We start from the raw sequence: 25,847 nt of genomic DNA on the forward strand, positions 1-25,847 counted from the left end.
TCATGTAACCCACATCTTAAAATGTAATGTAGCCCACATCTATAAATACGAGATATAGGTCTTGCAATTATATATAAGAATCTTTTTTTCATCTAATAATTATATCTTTTGAATTAAATGTATAGACCCGTAACAATGATACCTACCTAAAGTCAATATACAAATTCCAAATTTCTCCCATTCATTTTAGTTAAACTCGAGTGATTAAACATAATTATTAGTTGGCACTCACCTAATACCCACTCAACAAATATTTCTTTACCAAACTGGATAAAAATTCAAAGTCATAATTAATGTATATAAATGTATATGACTTAATTACAATTTTGTTTTTCTACTTATTATAATATCTAGCTAGTGACATTTTCGATTTTTTTCCCCAAATTTCACAAGCAAATATATTATTCCAATTGGAAAAGAATATGAGTGAGAATTATCCTTGAAGTTATACTGACACACCATTTATAGTGAGATTTGACTCTTAATTCGATATTTAATTGAAGTGAGATCATACCTTGGATTTTTTATGCATTCATTCTACTAGAAAAATTCTGCAATTTTCACTTGACTAATTACAGCAATGAAGAAAAAATCAAAACAAAATCAAAGCTTTGGGTCATGAACTAGAAGCTAGTGACTATCCAGAAGAATGTGACAACATAAAATAAAATAGCTTAATTTGACCTTAAGGTTAACAATAAAAATTTTTATTTGTTGGAATAATAATTATTTTTTCTTTAGATTATTTTTTTCTGATTTTTGCTGACTGGACGATCATATCCAACAACTAAATCAATCTTTGAGTTACAAGAAAACTACATGAATAGACAGCCATGTGAGTTACACGTGGCAATAACTTTATTAGATTTTTTTTTCTTTTTCGTTTTCTTTTCATATATTCTAGATGCATTTCAAGCCACACTTTGTCATTGGGGAATAGCACTTGTTTTAAAAAATATATATATTTATTATTAAATTAAATATTTGAATACTTAATTTTTTTATTATACATTAAAGTATATTCATTAAAAAAACAGATAAAACCTTTTTAATGATATCAAGTACTTCCTAAAACGTTCAACTACCATATTTAATTCTTACTATATATTGTGATTAATTAGTCTAATTTTATATTATGACTTTCTCCATTAAATATTGTTTGGTCGAAAAAGTTAATTCATGCCTTTATTGTCAAAATATCAAACCAACTTAACTTGATCCAAATATGCGCAAGGTTGAAATTGAATTATTAAGTTTTTAAAGGCCTAACATGCAGCCTAATAGTTTAGGGATCAACCATTAATTTAAACATAGACTTTTCTAGAGCAAGTATTATCACTTAAATGGTTTCATTTTTCTTTTTCTTTCTTTCTTAGCTGTTTCCCTGGTTTGTTTTGATGTTGACTACTTGCTGTGGAGGCCTGGAACACGAAACTAATAATAAAGTAGCTATAAACTTCAATAATAATGGAGATGTCTGCAGCCTCAGAGAACTAAAACTATAGCATATATATTTAGGATATTTATTCAATCAAGGAATCAACACCATGTGGACTTGGCTTTAATTATATATATTTCAAATTCTTTTAAGTTAAATTATACAATTAATCTTTATATTTTATCAAAATGATAAATTTACAAACAAGAGCCACTATAACATTACTTTCAAGCAAATGGAATGGATATAAATAAGATGAGTAATAAAGAAAAAGCAAGAGGTGGTAAATCTTCAAAACAAAAAGTTGGTATTGTCATATAATTTAGTGTAGTCTATAACACAACAGTGAAGTGTCAAGAAGATTCTACAAATTCATTTATTTTCAATGATCTTATTGTTTTGATTTTTGATAAGTTCAAGTAGGCGAGAGAATTCAAACATAGGGATTTCGATTGTAGAGAAATTTGGGATTTGATGTCCACGTCTCCCTAATTCAAAGGATAAGAACGTGGGATGATTATCTTAAAGCAGTACAGCCCTGTCACCACCGCCGTGTCAAACCCAAACCCCAAGCTGAAATGAGGAAAACATGGATGGAAATACGGCTGTTTTACAAGAATTAAATGATAAGAAAATTAGTTTAATAAATTAGAGAAAGATTAGCCCAGTAATTCGAAGTGCTTGCTAATTCTATATAAATTGGGCTTATAAGACCCAATGTGTTCATAAACAGGCTTCTAAAAGCTATAAGCATCTTGTGTTCTTTTTCCATTTAAATTTTCCTACCTATTTTCTTCCCCCTCCACCACCTCTTTTCCCTTCCAACCCCACCAGCCCCCTCTTCTTTTCCATTCTAATGAATCTTCTATGTGAAATCTACAATTGTCCTGATCATCTTCTCTGTGTCTTCTTAATGAATCTTGATTTGATACAAAAACATCAAGCTGCTAATAAACTTGATAGAGGGTTATGTGATCAAGCTTTGATATAACTTACTTATCATACGTACCTATATACATACATAAAAGATAAAATATTGTTGGGAAATTCAAACAGGAAATTAAAGGTTATATAGTAATCAGGATGTCAGACTTACACCATTAACCAGACATGGTTATTAGTAGTTTGAGATGTTTACAATTTGTCTTCAAGAAGAATCAACACTCTGATGGTAACTATAATAGAATAGACAGTGCTTATAGGTAATCACTAGTACTATTTTGGGGAGAGCTTCAGGATTCTCCATATAAATCCAGGGCCTATCAAGTAGGATTAATCCCTAGAAGAGATGTCTAATGAGAACATCCAAGTGTATGAATTGGGCAAAGCAATCAAGTGGTATAAATATTAAACAAATTCCTGAACATCTCATGTTCTGCACATGTGCTTCATGTTCTGCACATAAACCCAGAAGACGAGGAGTAGGGAAAAAGAAACTAATAAGTGTCTGGTCCTATAATTCCTACGCCTAAAATCTGTTACCACCATCCTGGCCTTTACTCCACATGGTTGATCTTGATAACGAGAGGATCTGCTCATACATGACAATTTGAACAATTGCCGATTGGCCGTTAGTTGTTAATTAATCATAGTACCAAACGCCTTATCATTCTCTCTAAAGTCAAGATTATTTGGACAAGATTTGCCTCTATTCTTATGTTTTTTCTTTTAAAAAAAAAAACCTTTTCTTAAAGGAGAATCAGCATTTCAGCCACTGGTTGAAACTTAAAGCCAGCATCAAGTCTCAACCAGAACATCTCAAGTAGATTTGTCAAAATGGACTTGATCCATTGAACCGGTTCATTTTTTATTGAAAGTGGAGTGAATTGGGTTTGAAAACTTCAAACCCATATTAGAACTGAATCTAAATGGGTTAGCTCATCTAATTAGTGAGCGGTCTTGAATTGGGGCGAGCCAACCTTACAAGTCAGAAGAAAAAAATTAATAATTTTTATATTTAATTATATAAAATTAATAATTTAATTATCAATGATATTACTTATTTTATATATTTCACTGTCTTTAATTTTTACTTGTCAAATTAATAATTTTATTTAACATTCAAACTATCTATCTCTTTTTCTTATGACAATGAATATTAGGTGATAAATTGACAATGATTTAGACCTTAAGACATCATTGCTATACAAACAAAATTCAAATGTTTTGCTTGAAGATAAGGATTGAGGAGGATATAAATGAGTTTTAAAGTTTTTATTTATTTAGTTATATACTTATATATATGAGATTGTAGTTTGTGTTAATAATTGAAATTTTATTTATATAATTTATTTATTTATAATATATTTTTATTATTCAATTTATAAATTTAATCATGAAACACTTTTTTTAATAAAGAATTTGTTAACTAAAATTGTAAAAATGAATTTAAAAAAAAAATGTTAGTTGACCCAACACTATCCGTGAACTGAGTTAAAATTTTGATGATTCATATAAAAAAAATTGACCCTACCCAATTCATATTTTTTCAATCTATAAGAGTTTGGGCTGGGCTGAGCCAAGCCAATCAATATTGGCACCTCTAATCTCAGGGCTGTTGCTCCCTACACAAGTGGACAAGGGAAATGAGCAAATCAAGAGGTCCACTTGCAAGCAGATACTTTGCTTCCCTGATCACTAAAAAATTATCCATGTTGATAGTAGCCCAGAGGCCCATTCCTACTTGGTAAACTTCAAGATAAACCGGTAATTTGGAAAACATGAGAACAAACTACAAAAATAATCATTCAAACAATAAGCATATAACTAATTAACATTAACTTAAAGAGAGAAAATACAGCTTCTTCTGATAACTATACAGGGGCAGATGAGTTTATTTCAGACGCAGAGTATCTTAACATGAGCCACTGGAAGTTGACAAAAGAAGAAATCGTTAGAAAGAGCTTGACTTCCAGAAAAAACTGACATTTTCTTAACACCCTATAAGAATTTCTCAATACAGGTTGTCAAGGTGGATTTGGGAACAGCACCGATAACTGCATCTTTCTTCTCCCCACCCTTGAAGATCATTACAGTTGGAATACTTCGAATCCCATATCGAGTTGCAATGGAAGGGCTCTCATCAGTGTTAACTTTGAAACATTTGAGCTTCCCAGCATATTGCTTTGACAGTTCCTCAATTATGGGGAAGATCATACGGCAAGGCCCACACCATGGAGCCCAAAATTCAACTAGAACAGGCAATTTGCAATCGAGTACAAGAGACTGCCATGTATCATCCTTGACAGATGGCACTGCAGGTTTCAAGAAGAAGCAAAAAGATATAAATATTTCATGAAACAATAGTTCTCAATACAATGACAAGGCCACATCAATCAAGATAGAATCCACGAAAACAAGAATGTCCATTAATCATTAAGTTTGAAGATAGACAATAATATGAATTCTCTGTTGTTCCTTTCCTCGTTCATTTGTGAACAAGCCAAAAAGAAAATAGAAAAGAGTTTCAAGCTCCCCCATGCTTGTTGCTAAAAGATGAACCATCGACACTGTTAAACAAAATGCGAGCCAATCAATTCCTCTAAAACTCAACCAAAACACAGCTAAGAAGACACCTCAATGGTTAGAACTTGAGACTTTCAACCGATTCTCGATTTCAAATCTTGAAGAGGGGAATTAGGGATTTATAGGATGGGTAAGAGTTACTTCCCTCCCTAAACCTTATACAAATTTGCCACCTTTAACAAACACAACCAGTGAATTTACCTAGAAAACGAACCGAGTTTAAAGTTGCGCTCAGCTCGTTTATTGCTTTACAAAGCAATAAAATTCTAAGCCTTTGTGAGAGTCTCAGGTAAGAAAGGTATCACTTTTTGCATAAATCTCATTTTTTTTCCTTTACACCAAATAATCCTTTCTCTTTGCTTCCGCTTTCCTTCACTTTCCCACCAAACAATCAAACTAAAAATACAAGAACAAAATTAAAAACAGAAAACAAATTAATTTAGCCGAATGAAATGAAGCAACGAAACTGACCATCAACAGCGGTCTCCTGGGCCTCACAAACAACACGTCCACCTCGACCGAGTCGACGCGGGTCCCGACTCACCGATCTGGATGCCTGTGTCGCCGATGCTGCCCTCGGTTTAATCTTGAGACCTCGAAATTCCGGTAATCTAATGCAGATACTACGATCGGAAACCAAAGAAGAAGAGGCGGCAGCAGCAGCAGTAATTGGAGAGAAAGTAAGCGCAGCAGCGGCCATGGGGAGAGCGAGGGATTTGGAAATGTTTCTGTTACCTTTTGCGGGGAGATGGAGATTGTTTGGATTATAGTTAATAAAAGGGGGACGTTTGGATGATGAGAGAAGGGAAAGGGAGTGCGTGGACAGCGTTGATTGGTTTGTCAGGTGGATATTCTTGGGTATAGGCGCTTAAGGAATACAAGAGCTCCACGGTGGCAGTTACAATAAAATTACGAGAAAACTCCACTTACCATTTTAGTACACAACCAACTTCTAGGATTATCACGGTTTACACTAACTTTTAAAATATCATTGACTATTTCAACTTAGTGAATTTACAATTTAATCCTTATAAAATGCATTTCACAATTTATAGATAGTATAAACTCTTAAATGTAATCTTACTTTAATATACATTTGATTTGGAATTCATCACTCCTCCTAAGACCGACATCCCCTCGACGTAAGATCAATATCTTCTAGTTAGAATTGTGACATTAAACACATTATGATTTTTTTTAATTAATATTCTTGATAACTTTATTGAATAAAATTAATAGCTTAACTCTATGTGGGAACTGAAGTTATTAACAAGGTACTAATTGGAAAAAAATTATATCCATAATGTCACAGTCGCATCTAGAAACCATTAATCTCATATCGAGGAGGATGTCATGGTTCACGAGAAATCATCTTACATTGACTGTTTACTAAAATGAGATAGAGTATTTAAAAGTTCATATCATCTTTAAATGAGGTGTCTTTTGTAGAATAAAGTCATGAAATTAACGAGTCAAAACTGACAAATGTAATTAATCATATTTGATTTAATGAAAAATTGAGTTTGAATAAATCAAGTAACCTTGTAGAGATGGTAATGATAGGGGAGAGGAGGAGCTACTTATATCCATCCTTGATCCAACTCGACTATTTTAGCTCTAAAATCTAGTTTCTACCTCGATTTTCAAATTTTTTTTAAAAAATTACCCCTATTGGATTGAGATGAAGTAGAATCATCAAACATGGATTCTTTTAGCATACCTAACAAGTTAAGTCGAATTCAAGTATTTTTAATATTTGAAACTGTTAAGTTCATTTCATTGCATGATAATTTTTTCTTTTTTTTTAGATTAAAATTGAATTTTATGATATTTTATTTCATATTAGTTGTATTGGTGTAAAATACTAATTTAAATAAAAATATTAAATTCAAATTTACATAATAAAATTTCATATATTTTTTCCATAAACGTGAGATGTTGAGGGAATTTGCCAATCCCTCAATTAATTCTCCTCAATTTTTCGGGCTAAAAAAAGTTAGGTTCTTGACAAAATGGAAATTAATGCTAGTTAATTAAGAAAAAATAACTGAATTTCATTAAGAATAAATGTATCTAATTTTGAAACTGAAAAATTCTTATTACCTTTTGATTTTAATTAATGGCGAAGTACTTTGAATCTCTTATATACTTATTACCTTTTGAATTTATATTGAACATTTTGCAGTAATTTAAGTGCCAATTATGTAATTAACACGATTTATAATAACATTTTTTTATTAAAACAAGGAAAAAAAAAACTAAAAATGGCACTTTGAATAGCTATATTTAAATTTAACATGCATATATATACATACACAAACTGAATATTAGTACTTCAAAAGTGTTCTTTGAAGTTTGAAAGCTTGTTCCTCTAAATTTGCTTCACAAACTCAACCATGGAGAGTAAATGAGTTGACTGATCATAATTTTTTTTTTTGAAAAGTGAATTTATTAATCTGATAGTCGGAATGCCAGAGCAAGCCTGTGGCCTTATCAGCTCGAGACTCCCAGCAGCATGGAGAATTAATTTTTTTGTGAGTGATTTTGGATTATGTTTAATTGTCACTTTTCTCATACCATTATCTCTTCTAATTAGACTTTTAACTCTTAATTACTTTGGTAGGTGTTGTTTTGGTAAAGGGGAAAGATGACTAATTCCCCATAGAAGATCTCCCTATCCTCTCTTTGGCCTTGGCTACCTGTAACAACACCCACATGTAGGAACATTTATCACTTAAAGCTAGTCCAACCATAATAGATAATTTAAAAAAAAAAGAGAGCGAGAGAAAAACATGAGAACCAACCTGTTTTTTCCAATTTGTGAAGATAGCAAAAAGAGAAAGAAGGATTGTTTGCACAATTGAACCAGCTACTATTCCAATCCAAAGGCCTCTTCCCTTTAAATTTGCTACAAAACCAAGCATGATTCCCACTGGCAATCCAATTAGATAAAATGCACCGAGATTTACATAGGCCCCTATGTGTTGCCATCCACATCCCTTAGCAACTCCTGGGGGACGATTTAATAAGAGATTAATATCAGTCCACTAGGCTTTATCATTACTTCTTAATAGATCATCTTATCGAATTAATTGATTAATCTTACCTTTCTTCTGTCATGAAAATCTTCCAACAAAAGATAATCTTGGTTTTTTGTTTTCTAAGATTAGTAATGGAAGAGACTGATAAGAACTTACTAACCAGAAAGAACAACTTGCATGCTATCTGTAACCAGTGAGATGCAAAGCAAAGGAGCCATGACCGCAACCTCGTGCACCACTGGCTTCTCTTTGCAGTAAGCATATCCTATGATGTGTCGACTGAAGAAGAGAGCTGTGCTCACAATGACTGCCTCTGTGGTTGCCATGGACATTCCAACCTTGACCGCCATCCGAGCTAGTTCAGGGTTCCCAGCTCCTAGTTCATTGGAAACTCTTGTGCTGTGAATTAATCAACACAACCTTGATTTTAGGGACACATCAACTTGGATTAATGTTTGTCAATGAGACAAGATTTAATGAATACCTTGTAGCAGCTCCAAAACCATATGGTATAGTGAAGTGCAATGTCGATAGAGTTAAGCTGACCAAAAAGACTACAAGAAATCAGAATCATTGGTATACAAAGTAATGACCAATTTGTCAATACAAAGATACCAAAATGGAAGCTTTACCATATCGATAGTACCGATGTCTCTAGCTTTGGATTTGGTAAAAGGCCTGATAGCAGAGTTAGCAGCTCCATCGACCACCATTTAAGGCTTAATTAATATATGGCAAAGGAAAACATTTGTGAGAGACAAAACATAATAAAAGGAACCATGGGTTTTGATAATCTTTCTATATTAAAAACTAGTTTGCGAAGAACAGAACACTTACCAAACCATTATCGCTGCAGGAACACCAAGGCGAAAGAACTCAGAAACACCAAGGAAAGCATCCTTGGACAATGGTGAACGAGTTTTCTCACAACTGGACGAGTACTTGACATAAATCCCAAGCAATATCACATTCAACCAAGTTGATAAACTAAAGGCTATCGCTGCTCCAAGATCTCCTAAATCCAATTTAAACACAAGAGTCCAACATACAGGCACATGGAAACACAATATGAAAAATGCAGTTAGGAGCATCGGAAGAATCAAACTCTGTGTCTGCAAATATCGTGTCAATGGCTTAAGGATCGCGCTTGCAAACAGTGCTGGGATCAACCAAAGTGAATATTGGCGTGCTTTGTGGGAGATTAGTGTATCTTGGCCAACAAGAGGAAACAGTTTGTCCATGAATATCCATAGTATGCAAATTGGGGGGCAAACAAGGATGAGGGAGATGACGGCACTGTAAGTATACACTCCAAGTTTTTTGTATTGCCGCGATCCATAAGCTTGCCTACATAGAGTTTCCAATCCACCAGCCATTCCTGACTACTAGGCATGTAATTCTTGTCGTTAGTTATTGATCAGAGTGATGAGGATTGAGGGAATTAACATTCAAAACATTTTGGATATCACTTCCTCTGTTTATTACTATCCGTCTGTTTTCTGTTTAGACTAAAATTACAACAATCAAAAGTTCAGATGTGAAAGTTTGAGGCCCATCAATGGAGTTTGCTTATTTTCTTTTTTCTCGATGTTCGAGATATATATTGTCAGAACGAAAAGAGAGGGAGGAAGGAAGAGTATACTTACAAGAAGGCTAAAGCCAGTGACATTGGTGATGGATGTAGCAATGGCAACGCTAGCGAGAGACAGCTGACCGAGATGTCCAACCATTATCACTGATACAACTTGCAGAAGGTATTGCAGGACTGTCACCGCCACCATCGGCGCTGCTATGCGGCTTGCCTTCTTCAGCTCTTCCACATATCCGCCCCAACTCATTGCGCATTTCCTCTCTTCTGTCTCTACCATTTCTGCCATGGCTTCTCCTTGAATGAAATTAATGGAAGCCACGCCAAACAAGTTACCTCTTACACACTTTCATGTTCATTGGCCTACAAATAAACAATCAAATCAAGAGACGTAACCGTTACTGATTAATTAATTATTTTTCTTGTGTATTGTGACAAATGAATGTTCATGTTTCACTATTTACCATAAAGTATATTCTAACATTCAAGTCTTCACTCTTGCTAATAAATTAGGACAAGCTGTTAATTTGCCTAAGAGACAGATATACATAACAAAAAAAAAAAAAAAAAAATCAATTTAGGCATTATAAGTTGGCAATTGGATTCTTCTTAAATTACTTTTCTTCATTGAGAAGCGAAAAGTATAGGTATAGTACCTAAAAAAAACTGTTGAATTATTTAAAAAAAATCAAATAAATATTTATTTTTATTACATTTTGCTTTTATTATAATTAATGATTAACTAATTATCTTTCATTAAAAGGTCACTTACTAATTTATATCACATGTCAAAACATACTATTCATCTCTACATTTTCATAACATAAACGATGACTCTGTTCAAGTACATTTTGCACTTAATCCTAATAATAGGAATGAATTAAAAAATTGGTTGTAGACAAAACTATGCTAATCAAATAATATAAAACAAAAATAAGAACAAAAAAAAATTGCGAATAATCTGGACAAAAAAAATAAAATTTTTTTTATTATATTTATTATTATCCAAGATTGTGTTCCCATATGACACCAAACATCAGTCAATTGCATGTTCCCTTAAGATAATATATATCTTGATATACTTGCGGATATAAGACAAATTATATTTCCAAAATATAAGACTTGATTTTCGGCCAGGTTATCTCAATTTTTTTGTCCCATTTTTTTATTTCATATGTAATATTTCTTAAGATTTAGCCAAAGATGGCGGTGGCTTTATATTTTTAAGATGGATTCTCGAGTTCTTAAGTGTAAAATCATTGGGTTGAAAACATGAATTGAATACATGCTCACCATATAGATTTACGTAACCGGCAATAGGAGAAGGGTTTTGTCCTGTAGGTTTACGCAAGTTGGCTGCTCCTTTCCTGAGCAGGCCGGTGGCACTACTTCCAGCTTTGCAGTGCTGTGTTGGCTCGGTTCTGGAAAAGGACTCCTTCTCTGTCTCTAGTAATCTGGACAATGCTTTCGAGAGAGACTCTGCGAGGTGGCTTTGGTTCCTGTTTGTGATCTGAGAGTCTAATCTTATGGTTTTGGGCAACCTGTTATGTGCACCCTGCTCTTCTTGATCTTTGTTGTGGATGTATAGACAATATAGACAATGGAAACTGGTGCTTATAGGACGATAGCACAGTTTTATCTAGTTTTGTGTCTGTCTCTAGGAAGCTGTTTTCTAATGGATTCCACTAGATGATATATCCGAATCTTTTTTTGTTTCTCATGAAATGATATATAATGCTAGTTTTTGTAAACATATTTGATGAAATGATATATCACTTGGCTTCCAAAAAAAAATAAAGGACCAACTAAAGTAATCTACGTGATTTGCAGAAGAAAATAGAGGAAAATCAAATTAATTAAGAACTAAAAGCCTCGTAGGTGTTAAAATTTTGCAGTGTAGGATTGAATGATTTGACTTACAGATTTTATTGGTCAAAGACAAGAGAAAGACTTTGGTATTCTGTGTCTTGTTTTGATTCATCTCGTTAACTAATTTGAGCCTGCCAAAGTTGAACATGATTCTTTCTTAAACTATCTTAGAATAATTAATTAGAGATTGGACATGCATATTTGTGTTTGTTTTGTAATGAAACAAGTTATAGTTTTTGCAGGCCGTGTCGTTTTAGTGATCATCTGAACATACAAACAAATTAATCATTATAGTTTTAAATTAGCGAAAAATGGTGTCTATTGTTCATTAAACTGTGCTCTTGCGAGAGGAAACCACTGTTTCAGGATTCAGTTTCAGAAATATTGGATAATATGAATGGGGAAAAGGGAAAAGCAGGAAATGAAGAAAATTTTCTAAGTCTGAGATGGTGACAATGACACCTCCATTAGCCAGTGTGATAATGACTCAACTCGTTTTGTATACTTAACAATTATTACTAGACCAAGACTTTAATTGTAAATTAAATATATTTTATAGCCCTAAAATCACGATTACGAAAGTGTTAAAGGTACGGAGACCGTGGTTTACAGGTTAGGACCAAGAAAAAATTAACCTTATGCCTGACATATTGCTTTCCACAACAAACTAATTAACAATTTGTGATGCAACACCTCTTTTTAAGGAGGGGATTGTCTAAACTCTCAGCACTCAAACACAAGACATAATCGTTGTAAGGCAGCAGGACGATTATAATGTCAGGTGATAACTACTCCATTCATCTCCTCCTAGTTCCATTTCTGGCACTTGTCCTTTTTCTTCAGAAACCCGCGAAAGCTGACGTTTTAGTTCAGTACAAAGAGAGTGAGAGGCAAGCGCTGCTCGATTTGGGTATCTCTTCGTGGGGAAGTGAGAATGACAAAAGAGATTGTTGTACATGGATTGGTGTTGAGTGCAGCAACAGTACCGGCCACGTCGTAAAGCTCGATCTGTCTGGCGTCGTTGGGTTTGTAGAAGGTACAATTAGTCCTTCATTGCTTAAACTGCGTTATTTGAATCACTTAGATCTCAGTTTCTTTAATTTTTCGTGTCGTATTCCTGAATTCATTGGTTCTCTTACAGAATTGACCTATCTTGCTCTCTCTAATTCTCATATTATTGGACCAATTCCTTCTCAGTTAGGAAACCTTTTGAGATTGGTCACTCTTGATCTTTCATCAAATCCGTTGGGAAGTTCAATTCCTGAGTTCATTGGTTCTCTTACAAAATTGACCTATCTCGATCTCTCTGAATCTCAGTTGACTGGACCAATTCCTTCTCAGCTAGGAAACCTTTCGAGATTGGTCACTCTTGATCTCTCATCAAATCAGTTGACAGGTTCAATTCCTGAAACTTTTGGGAACTTGGTTGCTATTAGAGAACTTACTCTAAGCCGCAATCTGCTTCAAGGTGGGATTCCATTACTTTTATGGAATATCTGTAGTTTGCATTCATTAGACTTGCAATCCAACAATCTCGGTGGAGATGTATTTGGATTTCTTCAAAGTACATCTTTATGCACAACACACTCTCTAGAGAATTTGGATTTAACTGAGAATCAATTTACGGGGTCAGTGCCTAATGAAATCACAAAACTATCATCCTTGCAAGTACTAGGCCTTGGATACAACCGTTTAAATGAAACCATAAGCCAAGGTATGGGACAAATGTCCAACCTCACGACTCTAAAGCTAGCCGGGAATTCTTTTGATAAAGTTGTAATCTCGGAAGCACATTTCTCAAATCTCAGAAACTTACGGGAGTTGGACTTATCTGATACTTGTTTGACTTTAAAATTCAAGTCCGATTGGATTCCTCCTTTTCAACTGAGACTTATATTCCTTCGCTCTTGCAAGCTGGGGCCTCTTTTCCCGCAATGGCTTCGGTCTCAAAATGCATGTTTTGAAATTGATATTTCTGCTGCAGAGATTTCGGATTCCATTCCAAGTTGGTTTTGGAACGTATTTTCATTTCCCACGTGTAGCGTGAATTTGTCTTTCAACCAGCTCAGCGGTACTTTGCCCAGTAACAGGATTGTTATCCTTTTTCTTGACTTAAGCTCCAATAATTTAACAGGCCCATTGCCACAAATGACAAATTGGTTGTCTACCTTGAACCTTTCCAAAAATAAATTTTCTGGTTCAATCAAATCAATTTGCAACATTCCTGCTAAATTATTGAAGTTGCTTGATCTCTCAAATAACTTATTTTCTGGAGTAATTCCCGATTGCTTGGCAAGATGGCGGCTCTCACTTAAAGCTTTGAATTTGGCTGAGAACAATTTGTCAGGCTCAATTCCAAGATCGATTGGATCTCTTAGAATTCTTCGAATGCTCAGTTTACGCGGCAATAGCTTCTCAGGACCATTTCCTTCATCTTTAGGGAATTGTTTTATGTTGGAATTTTTGGACTTCAGTGATAACAAATTATCAGGAAATATACCTGAGTGGATCGGGGAAAGTTTCTCAATATTGATTTTTCTAAGCCTCCAAAACAATCAATTTAATGGAACAATACCTCATCAAATTTGTGGCTTGAATAATATTCAAATCTTGGATCTCTCTGTAAACAAATTATCTGGTACCCTACCACGATGTCTCAATAAATTCACTTCTATGGCTCAAGACGTGAACTTAAGCAGAACAATTGAGCATCGCATTTCAAGAAAAATGGATCCGAATGCATTTTCCATTGATGTCAACTATGTTGACGAGGCACTGTTTACATGGAAAGGAAAGAAGCAAAAGTATGCAAGAATTCTTGGACTATTATTAGCCATTGATCTTTCGAATAATAGATTAACAGGAGAGATTCCTGAAGAGCTAACTAGTCTCCGACAATTGGTTGCATTGAATTTATCAAGAAATTTTTTGAGTGGCAAAATCCCCTGGAAGATCGGGCAATTAAGACAATTACAATCACTTGATTTGTCAAGAAACAATTTTTCTGGAAGCATCCCATCAAGCTTGTCTGAGATAACATTTTTGTCTACCTTGGACTTATCCTATAATTATTTATCGGGAAAAATTCCAACAGGAACTCAGATACAACTCTTTGATCCTTCAACATTTTCCCATAATCACGCACTTTGTGGTCCTCCAGTTACACCAAATTGCTCAGGATCAGCGGAAACACCTCAAGGTCAACCAAGAAGAGGTCAGGATGATTTTGATGAATTCAGAAAATGGTTTTATGCTGGGATGGGACTTGGTTTTATCGTGGGTTTTTGGGGTATTTGTGGTGCTTTATTGTTCAAGCGTTCCTGGAGGCACGCCTACTTCCGTTTCTTGGACGACATGAAAGACTGGCTGTACGTTAGATTTGTTTTACAGAAGGCAAGGTTGGAGAGGAGAATTCGAACCTGAGAGGTACCAGTCTTTCAATAAGTTCAAGAAGGTAAAAACTTTTTATCACATTTACTTTCTCTTTTTTTTTTTTAAAAAAAAAATTGATTTAGCATGACTTTAGGGTTTAGGGTTTAGGGATTATTATTATTTTTTTAAAAAAATTGATTTAGCTTTTATATGGTTGTATTATTTTCAGGTGTAGCTGGGACTACAACTGAAGGTGATTTCTCATGCCTCTGAGGAACAAAAGTGAATCAATAAATTTTTGAAGAAATGTGTGTAACGGTCTGATGGTTGTGCTTATTTCGCTATTTGTAAGATGCCAAAAGAAGGGTTCATAATTCCTTTTAGTTTGATCCCTGTACAAATGGTGTCAATCTCTGTTTGCAAATACTCAAGCCTAGGCCTATATGATTTTCTACGTATTAGTGCAATGGTTTTCTTTTGACCTTGTTTGATTTTCTCACATATTGCTACTGTGTATTTGTTACTTTACATGTATTTCTTTCTTTTTGCAGTGATTTGCCTTAGTAGGCATTGTATACATTTATTTTGGACTAAGCTTTCTATAGCAAATTAAGTTCGTGGTTCCTTTTGAAAATACAAATTAAGTGCTTGTTACTATTAATATTTTAACTTAATTTTCAAAAAAGCTCCTAAATTTATTACAAAGATTCAAATAAATTTTTATTATTTTATTGAGTTCAACTAAACCCCTGTGTTTTCATTTTAGATCAAATAAACCCTTATAATTAATGGTAGATTAATTTTCATTTGTCAAAATACCACTAGTTACTTTATGTTCATATAATGCTGACATGGTATTCATATGGAGCGTAAAAATACCACATAACCATATGATCATCCATTATGACATCATTTACATGTCATATTAACATATCAGCATACTGCGCTAATGTCAAATGGCATAAAATGACAAGTAACATATTGATTATTTCAACTATTAGTTATAAGGGTTTATTTGGTTCAAAATAAAAGTATTAAGATTTATTTTGCTCAAAACAAAAATATAAAAACTTGATTGAATGTAATAAAAGAATAAAAGATTATTTGAATTTTTTTGGATACTTTAAGAATTCTTTTAGATATTATTCTTAATATCTTTTTGTGGATGTTGATGTTTATGGTCTCATTCAATTCATTTACAAATTACATAATCTATCCGATCATATTGATCAGTAGCTGATCTACTGTTTTTCCAATCAATCCCTTTCCATTATTTCCATTTCTTATGGCTAAATAGGAGTAATTAAACAAGAGATAGAAGAGATAGATGGTATCCCACCGTGGTTAGCCCAATCCTTTTCCATTATCTCTATTTCATTCACTATAAAATGTTAATCCTAATTCTATCTTCTTCCTCTAACATTTGAGAATATTTTTACATTTGCATATAATTAAGTTGCTCGTCAACTTTTATAAAATATGGGAAATAATTAGCCTTATAATTAGGCTTTGTATGTGATTGAAGACGAAAATAATGGTGGGGGAAAATTAAAACCAAAAAAGGTCCATACCTTTACTTAGTGCAGGTTGTCGAAAGGCAATCCTTTCGGCATGGAAAAGGGACCAGGATTTATATATTCTAATCAATTTATAGTTTTTTGTTTTTAATTTATAGGTTCTAATCCATTTGGTGGTAGGTGATTAGGACTTCCTGGTTATAAAATTGTCATGAACTCAGGTCCCAGCAAGGTCTCCATAGATGACGACAGCCAATTGATTGAAGAAGAAAATAGTGGAATTTAAACCTAAAAGCAAGCCTAGACTGCCCAGTCTTCGTCAAAAGGTTCCTTTTGCAAGAATTTGTAGCGTGGAAAAAGGATAAAAATTATATACTATAAATTAAAACTAGCAGATGGAGTTAATAATATAAGTACCAGTTGGTTCGTGGAAATTGGTGTGATCACACCGTGTTTGATAAGTCAGTTTTCTTTTTTCTTTTTAATTTCTAGTGTACTCACATAGAAAGACAAATTAGATTTAAAAATTAAATAAATTTTAACTCAAATAACCTTTTTACTAGTAGGGTGGAAAAAGCAAGTCTAGTCCTTGATAAGAGATTAAATTAGTAGGGTGGTTGGAAAAAAGGCTACGTGGAACTGCTCAATCTTAATCGCCTTTACTGTCTTGTAGCAGGTACAATTAGTCCTTCATTGCTTAAACTGCAACATTTGAGTTATTTAGATCTCAGTCAAAATGATTTTAATGGAAGTCGCATCCCCGAGTTCATTGGTTCTCTCAAAAATCTGAGATACCTCGATCTCTCTCATGCTAATTTTGGAGGACCAATTCCTTCTCAGCTTGGAAACCTTTCCAAGTTGGAGACTCTTTATCTGGGTGGTGGCATTTTCGATCAAAACTACTACTACTACAATATGATCTTTCGCAACAAATTTCCAAAGTTATTTAGTGCTGGAAACCTTGAGTGGCTTTCCCATCTTACTTCTTTAAAGTTCCTTGTCCTCAGTTTCACTAACCAAAGTAAGGCTAGTGATTGGTTGCAAGTGGTTAATCAACTTCCTTCCCTTGAATTTTTGGCCATGAACGATTGTGATCTTCCAAGTGCCTCTTCTTCATCTCTTTCCCTCGTCAACTCTTCTACAGCTCTCACCGGCCTGAATCTGTCTGGTAACAATCTCACTTCTTCTGCAATATACCCATGGTTGTTTAATGTTAGTAGCAACCTTGAGTTCCTTGATCTCTCAAGGAACCACTTGAAAGGTCCAATTCCAGAATCTTTTGGAAATATGGTTCACATGACGGATCTTTCTCTGAGCCACAATCAGCTTGAAGGTGGGATATATAGATCTTTTTGGAGTATGTGTAGTTTGGTTACTTTAGAAATGGAGTCCAACCATCTCAGTGCCTTCGGATTTATTCAGAATACATCTTTATGCAAAAGTGACTCGATCCAGCAGTTGAGATTAGCTGAGAATCAACTGACGAGTTCTGTGCTGAATGAAATGGCAAATCTGTCATCCTTAATTGAAATAGATCTTGGGTACAACCTTTTAAATGGAACCATAAGCGAAAGCATTGGACAACAGTCCGAACTTAGTGTTTTACGGCTTGCTGGGAATTCTTTTGATAATATTGTGATCTCCGAAGCTCATTGCTCAAATCTCACCAAATTAAGGGAGTTAGACTTATCCTACAGTTCGCTGACCTTAAAATTCAACTCTGACTGGATCCCTCCTTTTAGTTTGAATGTTATACTCCTTAGCTCTTGCAAGTTAGGGCCTCGTTTCCCAGAATGGCTTCAGACTCAAGCTGAAGTCTTTGTCCTTGATATCTCTGATGCTAAAATATCGGATTCCCTTCCCATTTGGTTTTGGGACTTACTTGGCAGAGTAGAATACTTAAACCTCTCTTTTAACCAGATCCATGACACTTTGCCAAATACCTCTAATCAAAGAACATACGACAGTTTGCCACTTCCTCCAGTTGGTTTCTCATATGGTTTACAGTCCTTAATCCTCTCCAAAAACAAGTTTTTCGGTTCAATCTCTTCAATGTGCAGTTTTTCCTATACCGAAGATTTGAAATTGGTAGATCTCTCAAATAATCAATATTCTGGGGTGGTTCCTGACTGTTTTGCACAATTCCCAAATTTAATAGCTTTGAATTTGGCTGAAAACAATTTCTCAGGCCCAATTCCAAGCTCTTTGGGATCCTTGGCTTTTCTTGAAATGCTCAATTTACATGGTAATAGATTCTCGGGAAATTTACCTTCATCTTTACAGAATTGTGTAAAGCTCAAATTTTTGGATCTAAGTAATAATAGATTATCAGGAACAATTTCCTTTTGGATTGGTCAAAGTTTATCATCGCTGGTTTTTCTTAGCCTTCAAAACAATCAATTCAACCAGAAGATCCCCAATCAACTTTGTAGATTGAAATATATTCGAATCTTGGACCTCTCTGTAAATAAAATCTCAGGTACCATACCACGATGTCTCAATAATTTCACTTTTATGGTCCAAAAGGTGAAGTTAGATCAAACCATTGAGCATGTCCTTAATGTACATCGTCTTAAACAAGGTGGAATATATTTGGGCAGGTCCATTGTGCTCAACTATATTGACGAGGCGTTGCTTGTATGGAAAGGAACAAAGCAGATGTATGCAAAAATTCTTGGACTTTTATTAGTCATCGATCTCTCCAGTAATAAATTAATAGGAGAGATTCCTGAAGAAATAACTAGTCTTCAAGAGTTGGTTGCATTGAACTTATCAAGGAACCTTTTAACTGGCAAAATCCCTCAAAAGATTGGGCAATTAAGACAATTGCAATCGCTTGATCTGTCAAGAAACAAATTTTCAGGTAGCATCCCATCAAGCTTGTCTGAGTTAACATTTTCGGGTAGCTTGGACTTGCCCTATAATTATTTGTCAGGGAAAATTCCAGCAGGATCTCAACTACAACTCTTTGATCCTTCAACATTTTCCCACAACAACGGACTTTGCGGTCCTCCAGTTACACCAAATTGCTCAATGGAAACACCTCGAGGTCAACTGGAAAGAGGTCACGATGATTCTGATGAATCCATGAAATGGTTTTATGCTGGCATGGGACTTGGATTTGTAGTGGGTTTTTGGGGATTTTGTGGTGCTTTCTTGTTGAAGAGTTCGTGGAGGCATTCCTATTTCCGTTTCTTGGACAAGGTGAAAGATTGGCTCTATGTTACATATGCTCTGCAGAAAGCAAGGTTGGAGAGGAGAATTCAGACCTAAAAGGTACAACTCTTTCAATAAGTTCAAGAAGGTAAAATGCTTATGACATTTATTTTCTCTTTCTTTTTTTTTATTCTTTAATCTCATAATTAGCATGACTTTACACAGGTAGCAAATTATGCTCCCATAAAATAATAAAATTCTATATTATTCTTTTGTTCTCAGGTATGGTTGGAACTACAGCTGAAGCTAGTTCCTCATGGTTGTGAGGAACAAAAGTAAATCAATAAATTTTTGAAGAAAAGTGTGTAACGGTTTGAGGGGTGTACTTATTTCGCTATTTGTAAGATTCCTTTCAGTTTGATCTCTGTACAAATATTGTCAACCTCTGTTAGCGATTAATCAAGCCTAGACTTATGGCTTTCTCTTATTCACCTTGTTTGATTGAGGAGTTGCTGTTCATGAAATTGAAGTATTTTCTCTCATATTGCTGCTTAGTTATTGTTGATACTTCTGTCTTTCTGGATTGATTTGCCTTATTTGACAATGTATGCATCTATTATGGACTAAGCTTGCTCCAGCAAATTAAGTGCCTATTACTACTAACATTTTTTTGGATGTTGGTGCTTATGGTCCCATTTAATTCATTTACATTACAATTTCTTTTTTTTTTTAACTTAACAGAGGCCTACTTAATTAATCTATCCGATTATATATATTGATGAGTAGCTCATCTATTATTCTCCAGTCAAGGGTTTGAAAAGCAATCAAGGGGTAGCTTTAGCTTAATTTGTTGAACTGATGGAGTGGAGACTGGGTTCCCTTCCTCTATTTTGTCTTTCAAAATGCAACAAATTGATCATAGTATCAAAATTTTATTCCTTGTTAAAATCAAGTTAAACTTATCACAAACGCAAAAGATGACGAACCAGCGAAAATAAGAACAACTATATGCTAATAAAAAAAAGAGCAAATTCAGTAAATTCTATACTGAATACAATCTCTCCATTTACTGCAACTTCAGTATTCACTCCTCTATTTTCAAAACAAATATTAATCCTACTTTGATTTTTTTTTAAATTTAAGAAAAGGAAATTCATGTCTCACTCATTGAGCAGAAGATCATACTCTAATGATTGAATACTTCATTTTTATTTTCTCATGTAATAATTGTAAATTGTTTACATTGTTTGTATAAGTTATATCAATATAAAAAAGAGTAAACAAATCTCAAAACGCCCTACACAGAAGATTAACCTCATAATTTGGCTTTGTAAGTGATTGAAGAAGAAAATAGTAGTGGAGAAAAAAAAAATTCATAGCAAAAAATGCCCATTCCTTAGTCAGTGCTGGTCGTCAAAAGGTAAATTATTGGTAGATGAAGGCTTTAATGGTAAATTAAATATATTTTGATTCGCACTAAAAACACGATTAGTAAAGTGTTCAAGTATGAAGACCGTGGTTTACAGGTTAGGATCAAGAAAAAAACATTCTAAGAAAAGACGGTGTAAAGAGAGTGAGAGGCAAGCGCTGCTCAACTTTAAGCAAAGCCCATGCTGTAAAGGAAATTACTCAGAGACAAGAAAAGACTTTGCCATTCAGTAGCCTTATTTTGGTATCTCTTGCCACTATTTCCTTTATTTGTTTAGGAATTTACTCCCGAAAAGGAAAAATTAGAAGATGGAATTAATAATATAAGTTATATTATTGATTTAGAAAAAGAATAAAGTGTATTCTTAAAGACTCACCAATAGACTCGTGGAAATTGGTGTGACCACACCGTATTACACAAATCAGTTTTCTTCTTTCTGATGGACCTCACAAAGAAAGACGAATAGGTTAATTAATTTTAAGATTTTATAGTTTTAACTCATATAACATTTTTACCGTTAAATTTGACCCAAAATTACTCCCTATCATTGTCATTTTTGTTCATGCAATTTCAACCATTTCAAACTATGATAGTCACGAGAGATTAAACTCATTCCAAGAAGAATTAAATTGAATGCAAAACAGACCCATATTCTTAATTAGTCAGGATCGGATATATTAGAAATTTTTTTTTTCAAGAATTGAAGGACCCAACAAAGTCTACATAGATATAATTAACTTTTTCGTGCATCATACCAGATTGAAGACGAAAACAATGGGGGAATCAAATTAATTATATATAAAAATAAAAAAGCAGGTCTGGTTGTCATTAAAGATTAATTTAATAGGATCATAAATGGATAATGATTCATTATATATAAAACTAATTAAAATGCGAATAATTTCTCAGTTGTCTCATAATAACAGATGTGTACGTTTCTGGAAAATGAGAAAAGAATGTGATTAATTTGTATATTATTTTATTTTTTTCTTCTCTTTTGCGATTTCTTACTTTTTACATAATTATAATATTCAATCCACCCCTAAGAAAACTAATGTGTGCCCATGAAACTTCATCTCAGAGATCGAAGAAGCGTTTTTACATAATTTACAATGGGTGTTAATTACGACGTTGAACGCCCATTTCTCCTTCGGCACGATCAGCAAACTGTCAAGATCCTCGTACTGTCTACGCTGGATCTGCAAAACATGGCACAAATGCACCAATGAGTTAAGCTGTAATGTGTAACAAGTATACTGAAGACATAAATAAGGAATAAATGTTGTGAAACACCATGAATAACAAGCAAAATGTTGTGACATGCCATGCATAACAAGTAAAATATTGTGACACGTCATGCATAACAAGTAAAATCTTGTGACACGTCATGCATAACAAGTCAAATGTTGTGACACGCCATGCATATCAAGTCAAATGTTATCACACGCTAACGTTGACACGCCAATAACTAACTATAATAACAATGACGTGACACGGTAAACACCAAAACCCCCTAACACCACTACGACTTAACCCCAAAAACCATTAAACCAGCAAGAACACAGTCTAAACATTTACAAAACAAAACAAAAAACACGAACATATCAAGCAAACCCAGTAAAAAAGCAAAAAATTAACGAACACAAGAATGTTTAATTTGAGACTCACTGACCTCTTCACTTAAAGTTAACATTGTTGCTGGTGCTGTGGTGTTGTTACGCTTGCAAAGAGCCTTCTTGAACACTCCAGTACCGGCAGGAATGAGAAATGAATCACACAGATATTAGAAATTCTGAAAAATAACTGTTTAAAATGAAAAATGGCCTTATAATATTCTTTTTTATTCGTTTCACTAAGGGAAATTAATTTAGTGGAAGTCCAAACGATTACCATGTTAATTGCCCGCTTTTCTGTTCCCTCTCTCTATTTCAAACCATGACTTGTCAGTTGTTCAAGCAATGCCTTGTCACACACTCTAAACCATGGCGTGTCAGCTTTTCAAGCAATGTTGTGTCACACACTCTAAACCATGGCGTGTCAGTTGTTCAAGCAATGCCTTGTCACACACTCTAAACATGGGTGTCACCAACTCTGAACTCTGGCTTGTTATAGTTTCCCTCAATGGCGTGTCACCAACTCTGAACTCTGGCATGTCACAAATTCTCTCTATGGCATCTCACAAACTTTGAACGCTGGCGTGTCACAGATTCCTTCCATGTCGTGTCACCAACTCTGAACTTTGGCGTGTCACAGATTCCTTCCATGGCGTCTCACCAACTCTAAATGCTGACGTGTCACAGATTCCCACCATGGCATGCCACCAACTCTTAACTCTGGCGTATCACAGATTTCCTCTATGGTATCTCACCAACTCTGAACGCTGGCGTGTCACAACCATGTCACACATTCCCAACATGACGTTTCACAAACTTTAAACCCTACCTTGCCATAACCATCTCACATATGGCCTGCTATACCAGGACCATTTTCTGCTTTGGATTCACATATTTCTCCTTTCAATTCACCACCGTATCAAGGATTTCTGGTTTCACATCATTAGCCAAGCTTTCCATTCATCACGACCAGTTTCTCGTTCGATTTAATATTACTCTTCTCCTATTATCTGAATGCCATGTCCCAAATATCTGAAAACCATCTCATGTAATATTATTTTGTTTTGCACAGCCTTCGTAAACAAAAAAAATGGATGTTTTGCACAAAATTAGATGTTCACAAAATTCTTTGCATATTTATCTTTTCCAATTTTCTGCCTGTTTGAGAGTGCACGCAAACGAAGATGGCTTATTAAGGGCATTTTTGTCCCAAAATCTATTCTGGTGGCTAAAAATAGTTAAAATTATCTTGAGGGTTATTTACAAAAACACGTTATTTTTAAGGACTAAAAAAAAATTTCTCCTTTTTCATCCATAATACACCTCCAAAAACCTTTCAATTCATTTCCATAATACCATAGCCACTCTTGTTTTTTTCCTCAATGTCAGCCAAACCAAGACCTCCTAAATCACGGTAATTGCAGATCGAATTCCAACTAACATGATGGAGTCGACGCACCAGATTGGACCGCCCCATAAAAATCTTCTTTGAATTTTTTCAATCCCGCAGTTGACTTTTTTGGCATTTGGAAGAGCGACATAAAAAGTATAGGCAAGTTAAGACTGATCTTAAAAGACTTAGCCTACCTTCCATAGACAAAAGTCTTAGCTTTCCAAGTAGATAACTTGCTTTCAAATCTTTGAATGACAGGCTGTCATAAGCTAGTTGAATGAGATGCAGGCCCCAAAAGCAACCCAAGATAAGAAGATGGAAGGCTGCCAACTTTACAGTTAACCAAATCCGCCCATTGGTTTACCAAGCTCTGTTGAATTCCCATCCCATACACACAGCTCTTTTGAAACTTAATTTTCAAACCGAAGACTGCCTGAAAACATTTCAACAAACGCTTAATTTTGGGTTGGGGTATTACAAAACACGATTAGTAAAGTGTTAAAGTATGAAGACCGTGGTTTACAGGTAAAGACCAAGAAAAGACGGTGCATGTTCCCTTAAGATGTATGGTGCATGTTCCCTTAAGATGTATAAGAATATATTTCTGGATATACCTGCCGATGTTATCATAATAAGACAAATTATATTTCCAAGATAAAGACTTGATTTTTGGCCAGGTTATTTCAATTTTTTCCTTTTTTTATTTCATATGTAATATTTTTAAGATTTAGCCAAATTAAGATGGCGGTGGCTTCATATTTTAAGATGGATTCTCGAGTTCATAATTGTAAATTCATTGGCTTGATAACATGTAAAGAGAAACTGATAAATTAAATTAGGTTTTAGGAAATTTTTCGTCCAGGGAAGTTTATGCCATTTGGGGTCCTGCTCTGTGTAGTGACATGATCTTTACAATTTTTCTGACATTAATACATTTTTTTAAGGTAAATGGAAATTTTATTAAAAAAATGAATTACAAAAACTATCTTGCAAGATGGTAGTAGTACAGGATAACATAAGAAGAGACGGTAAATTAAGTTAAAATGTTCTAATTCACTAAATTTTTTAAAGATGTACTTTAACATTTTCATTAAGGATCGAGAAGGCAGATGAAGACTATTCCTTCCAGCATGCTATATTCCTATTCAAGATCTAATGAATTTCCATTTAGAACTAGAAATAAAAATCAAATTCGATGCTGCTAAACAAACAAATCAATACCAAGACTTTAAGTCAGCCTTGTTGTATATATAGGAAATTACTCAAGATATAATAAAAGACTTTGCCATTCAGTAGCCTTATTATGGTTTCTCTTTTTCACTATTCCCATGGAGTTAATAATATAAGTTTCTCTTTTTCAAGATATAATAAAAGACTTTGCCATTCAGTAGCCTTGTTACTCGTGGAAACTGGTGTGATCAAACCGTGTTAGACAAGTCAGTTTTTTATAAATTATATTAATATAAAAAAGAATAATCAAATCCCAGAACGCCCTACATAGAAGACTACCCTCCTAATTTAGCTTTGTAAGTGGTCGAAGAAGAAAGTAGTGGTGGAGAAAAAAAATTCATAGCAAGAAAAGCCCATGCCTTCGTGCTGGTCGTCTAAAGGTAAATATCGGTAGATGAAGACTTTAATGGTAAATTAAATATTTTTTTAGCACTAAAAACACGATTAGTAAAGTATGAAAGAGAGTGAGAGGCAAGCGCTGCTTGACTTTAAGGAAAGCCTTGCTGTATAGGAAAATGCTTAGAGACAAGAAAAGACTTTGCTATTCATTAGCCTTATTATGGTTTCTTTCTCTTTTCATTAGTTCCTTTATTTGTTTAGGAAAAGAAAAAACCAGGAGATGGAGTTAATCTTAAAGACTTACCAATGGACTTGTGGAAATTGGTGTGATCACACC

General features: G+C 34.2%; 4 protein-coding genes across 4 annotated transcripts; 2 read left to right on the plus strand and 2 right to left on the minus strand.

Moving 5' to 3' along the window:
- Nucleotides 4,171-5,821, minus strand: LOC18593926 (thioredoxin). Its single transcript, XM_007021351.2, has 2 exons — nucleotides 5,435-5,821; nucleotides 4,171-4,692 (listed from the first exon to the last, which is right to left on the minus strand). The coding sequence occupies exons 1-2, from the start codon at nucleotides 5,661-5,663 to the stop codon at nucleotides 4,379-4,381; spliced, it is 543 nt and encodes a 180-aa protein (XP_007021413.2). The 5' UTR covers nucleotides 5,664-5,821; the 3' UTR covers nucleotides 4,171-4,378.
- On the minus strand, nucleotides 7,586-9,881 carry LOC18593927 (protein DETOXIFICATION 2). Its single transcript, XM_018124624.1, has 7 exons — nucleotides 9,651-9,881; nucleotides 8,842-9,386; nucleotides 8,637-8,723; nucleotides 8,489-8,545; nucleotides 8,165-8,403; nucleotides 7,768-7,973; nucleotides 7,586-7,662 (listed from the first exon to the last, which is right to left on the minus strand). The coding sequence occupies exons 1-7, from the start codon at nucleotides 9,879-9,881 to the stop codon at nucleotides 7,615-7,617; spliced, it is 1,413 nt and encodes a 470-aa protein (XP_017980113.1). The 3' UTR covers nucleotides 7,586-7,614.
- Nucleotides 12,236-15,291, plus strand: LOC18593928 (probable leucine-rich repeat receptor-like protein kinase At1g35710). Its single transcript, XM_018124230.1, has 2 exons — nucleotides 12,236-14,915; nucleotides 15,063-15,291. Exon 1 carries the CDS (start codon nucleotides 12,236-12,238, stop codon nucleotides 14,882-14,884), a length of 2,649 nt encoding a protein of 882 aa, XP_017979719.1. The 3' UTR covers nucleotides 14,885-14,915; nucleotides 15,063-15,291.
- On the plus strand, nucleotides 16,161-19,623 carry LOC18593929 (LRR receptor-like serine/threonine-protein kinase GSO1). The gene is made up of 2 exons (XM_018124231.1): nucleotides 16,161-16,176; nucleotides 17,027-19,623. Exons 1-2 carry the CDS (start codon nucleotides 16,161-16,163, stop codon nucleotides 19,621-19,623), a joined length of 2,613 nt encoding a protein of 870 aa, XP_017979720.1.

Source organism: Theobroma cacao, chromosome 7 (genome assembly GCF_000208745.1).
Source record: "Theobroma cacao cultivar B97-61/B2 chromosome 7, Criollo_cocoa_genome_V2, whole genome shotgun sequence".
Taxonomy (NCBI): Eukaryota; Viridiplantae; Streptophyta; class Magnoliopsida; order Malvales; family Malvaceae; genus Theobroma; species Theobroma cacao.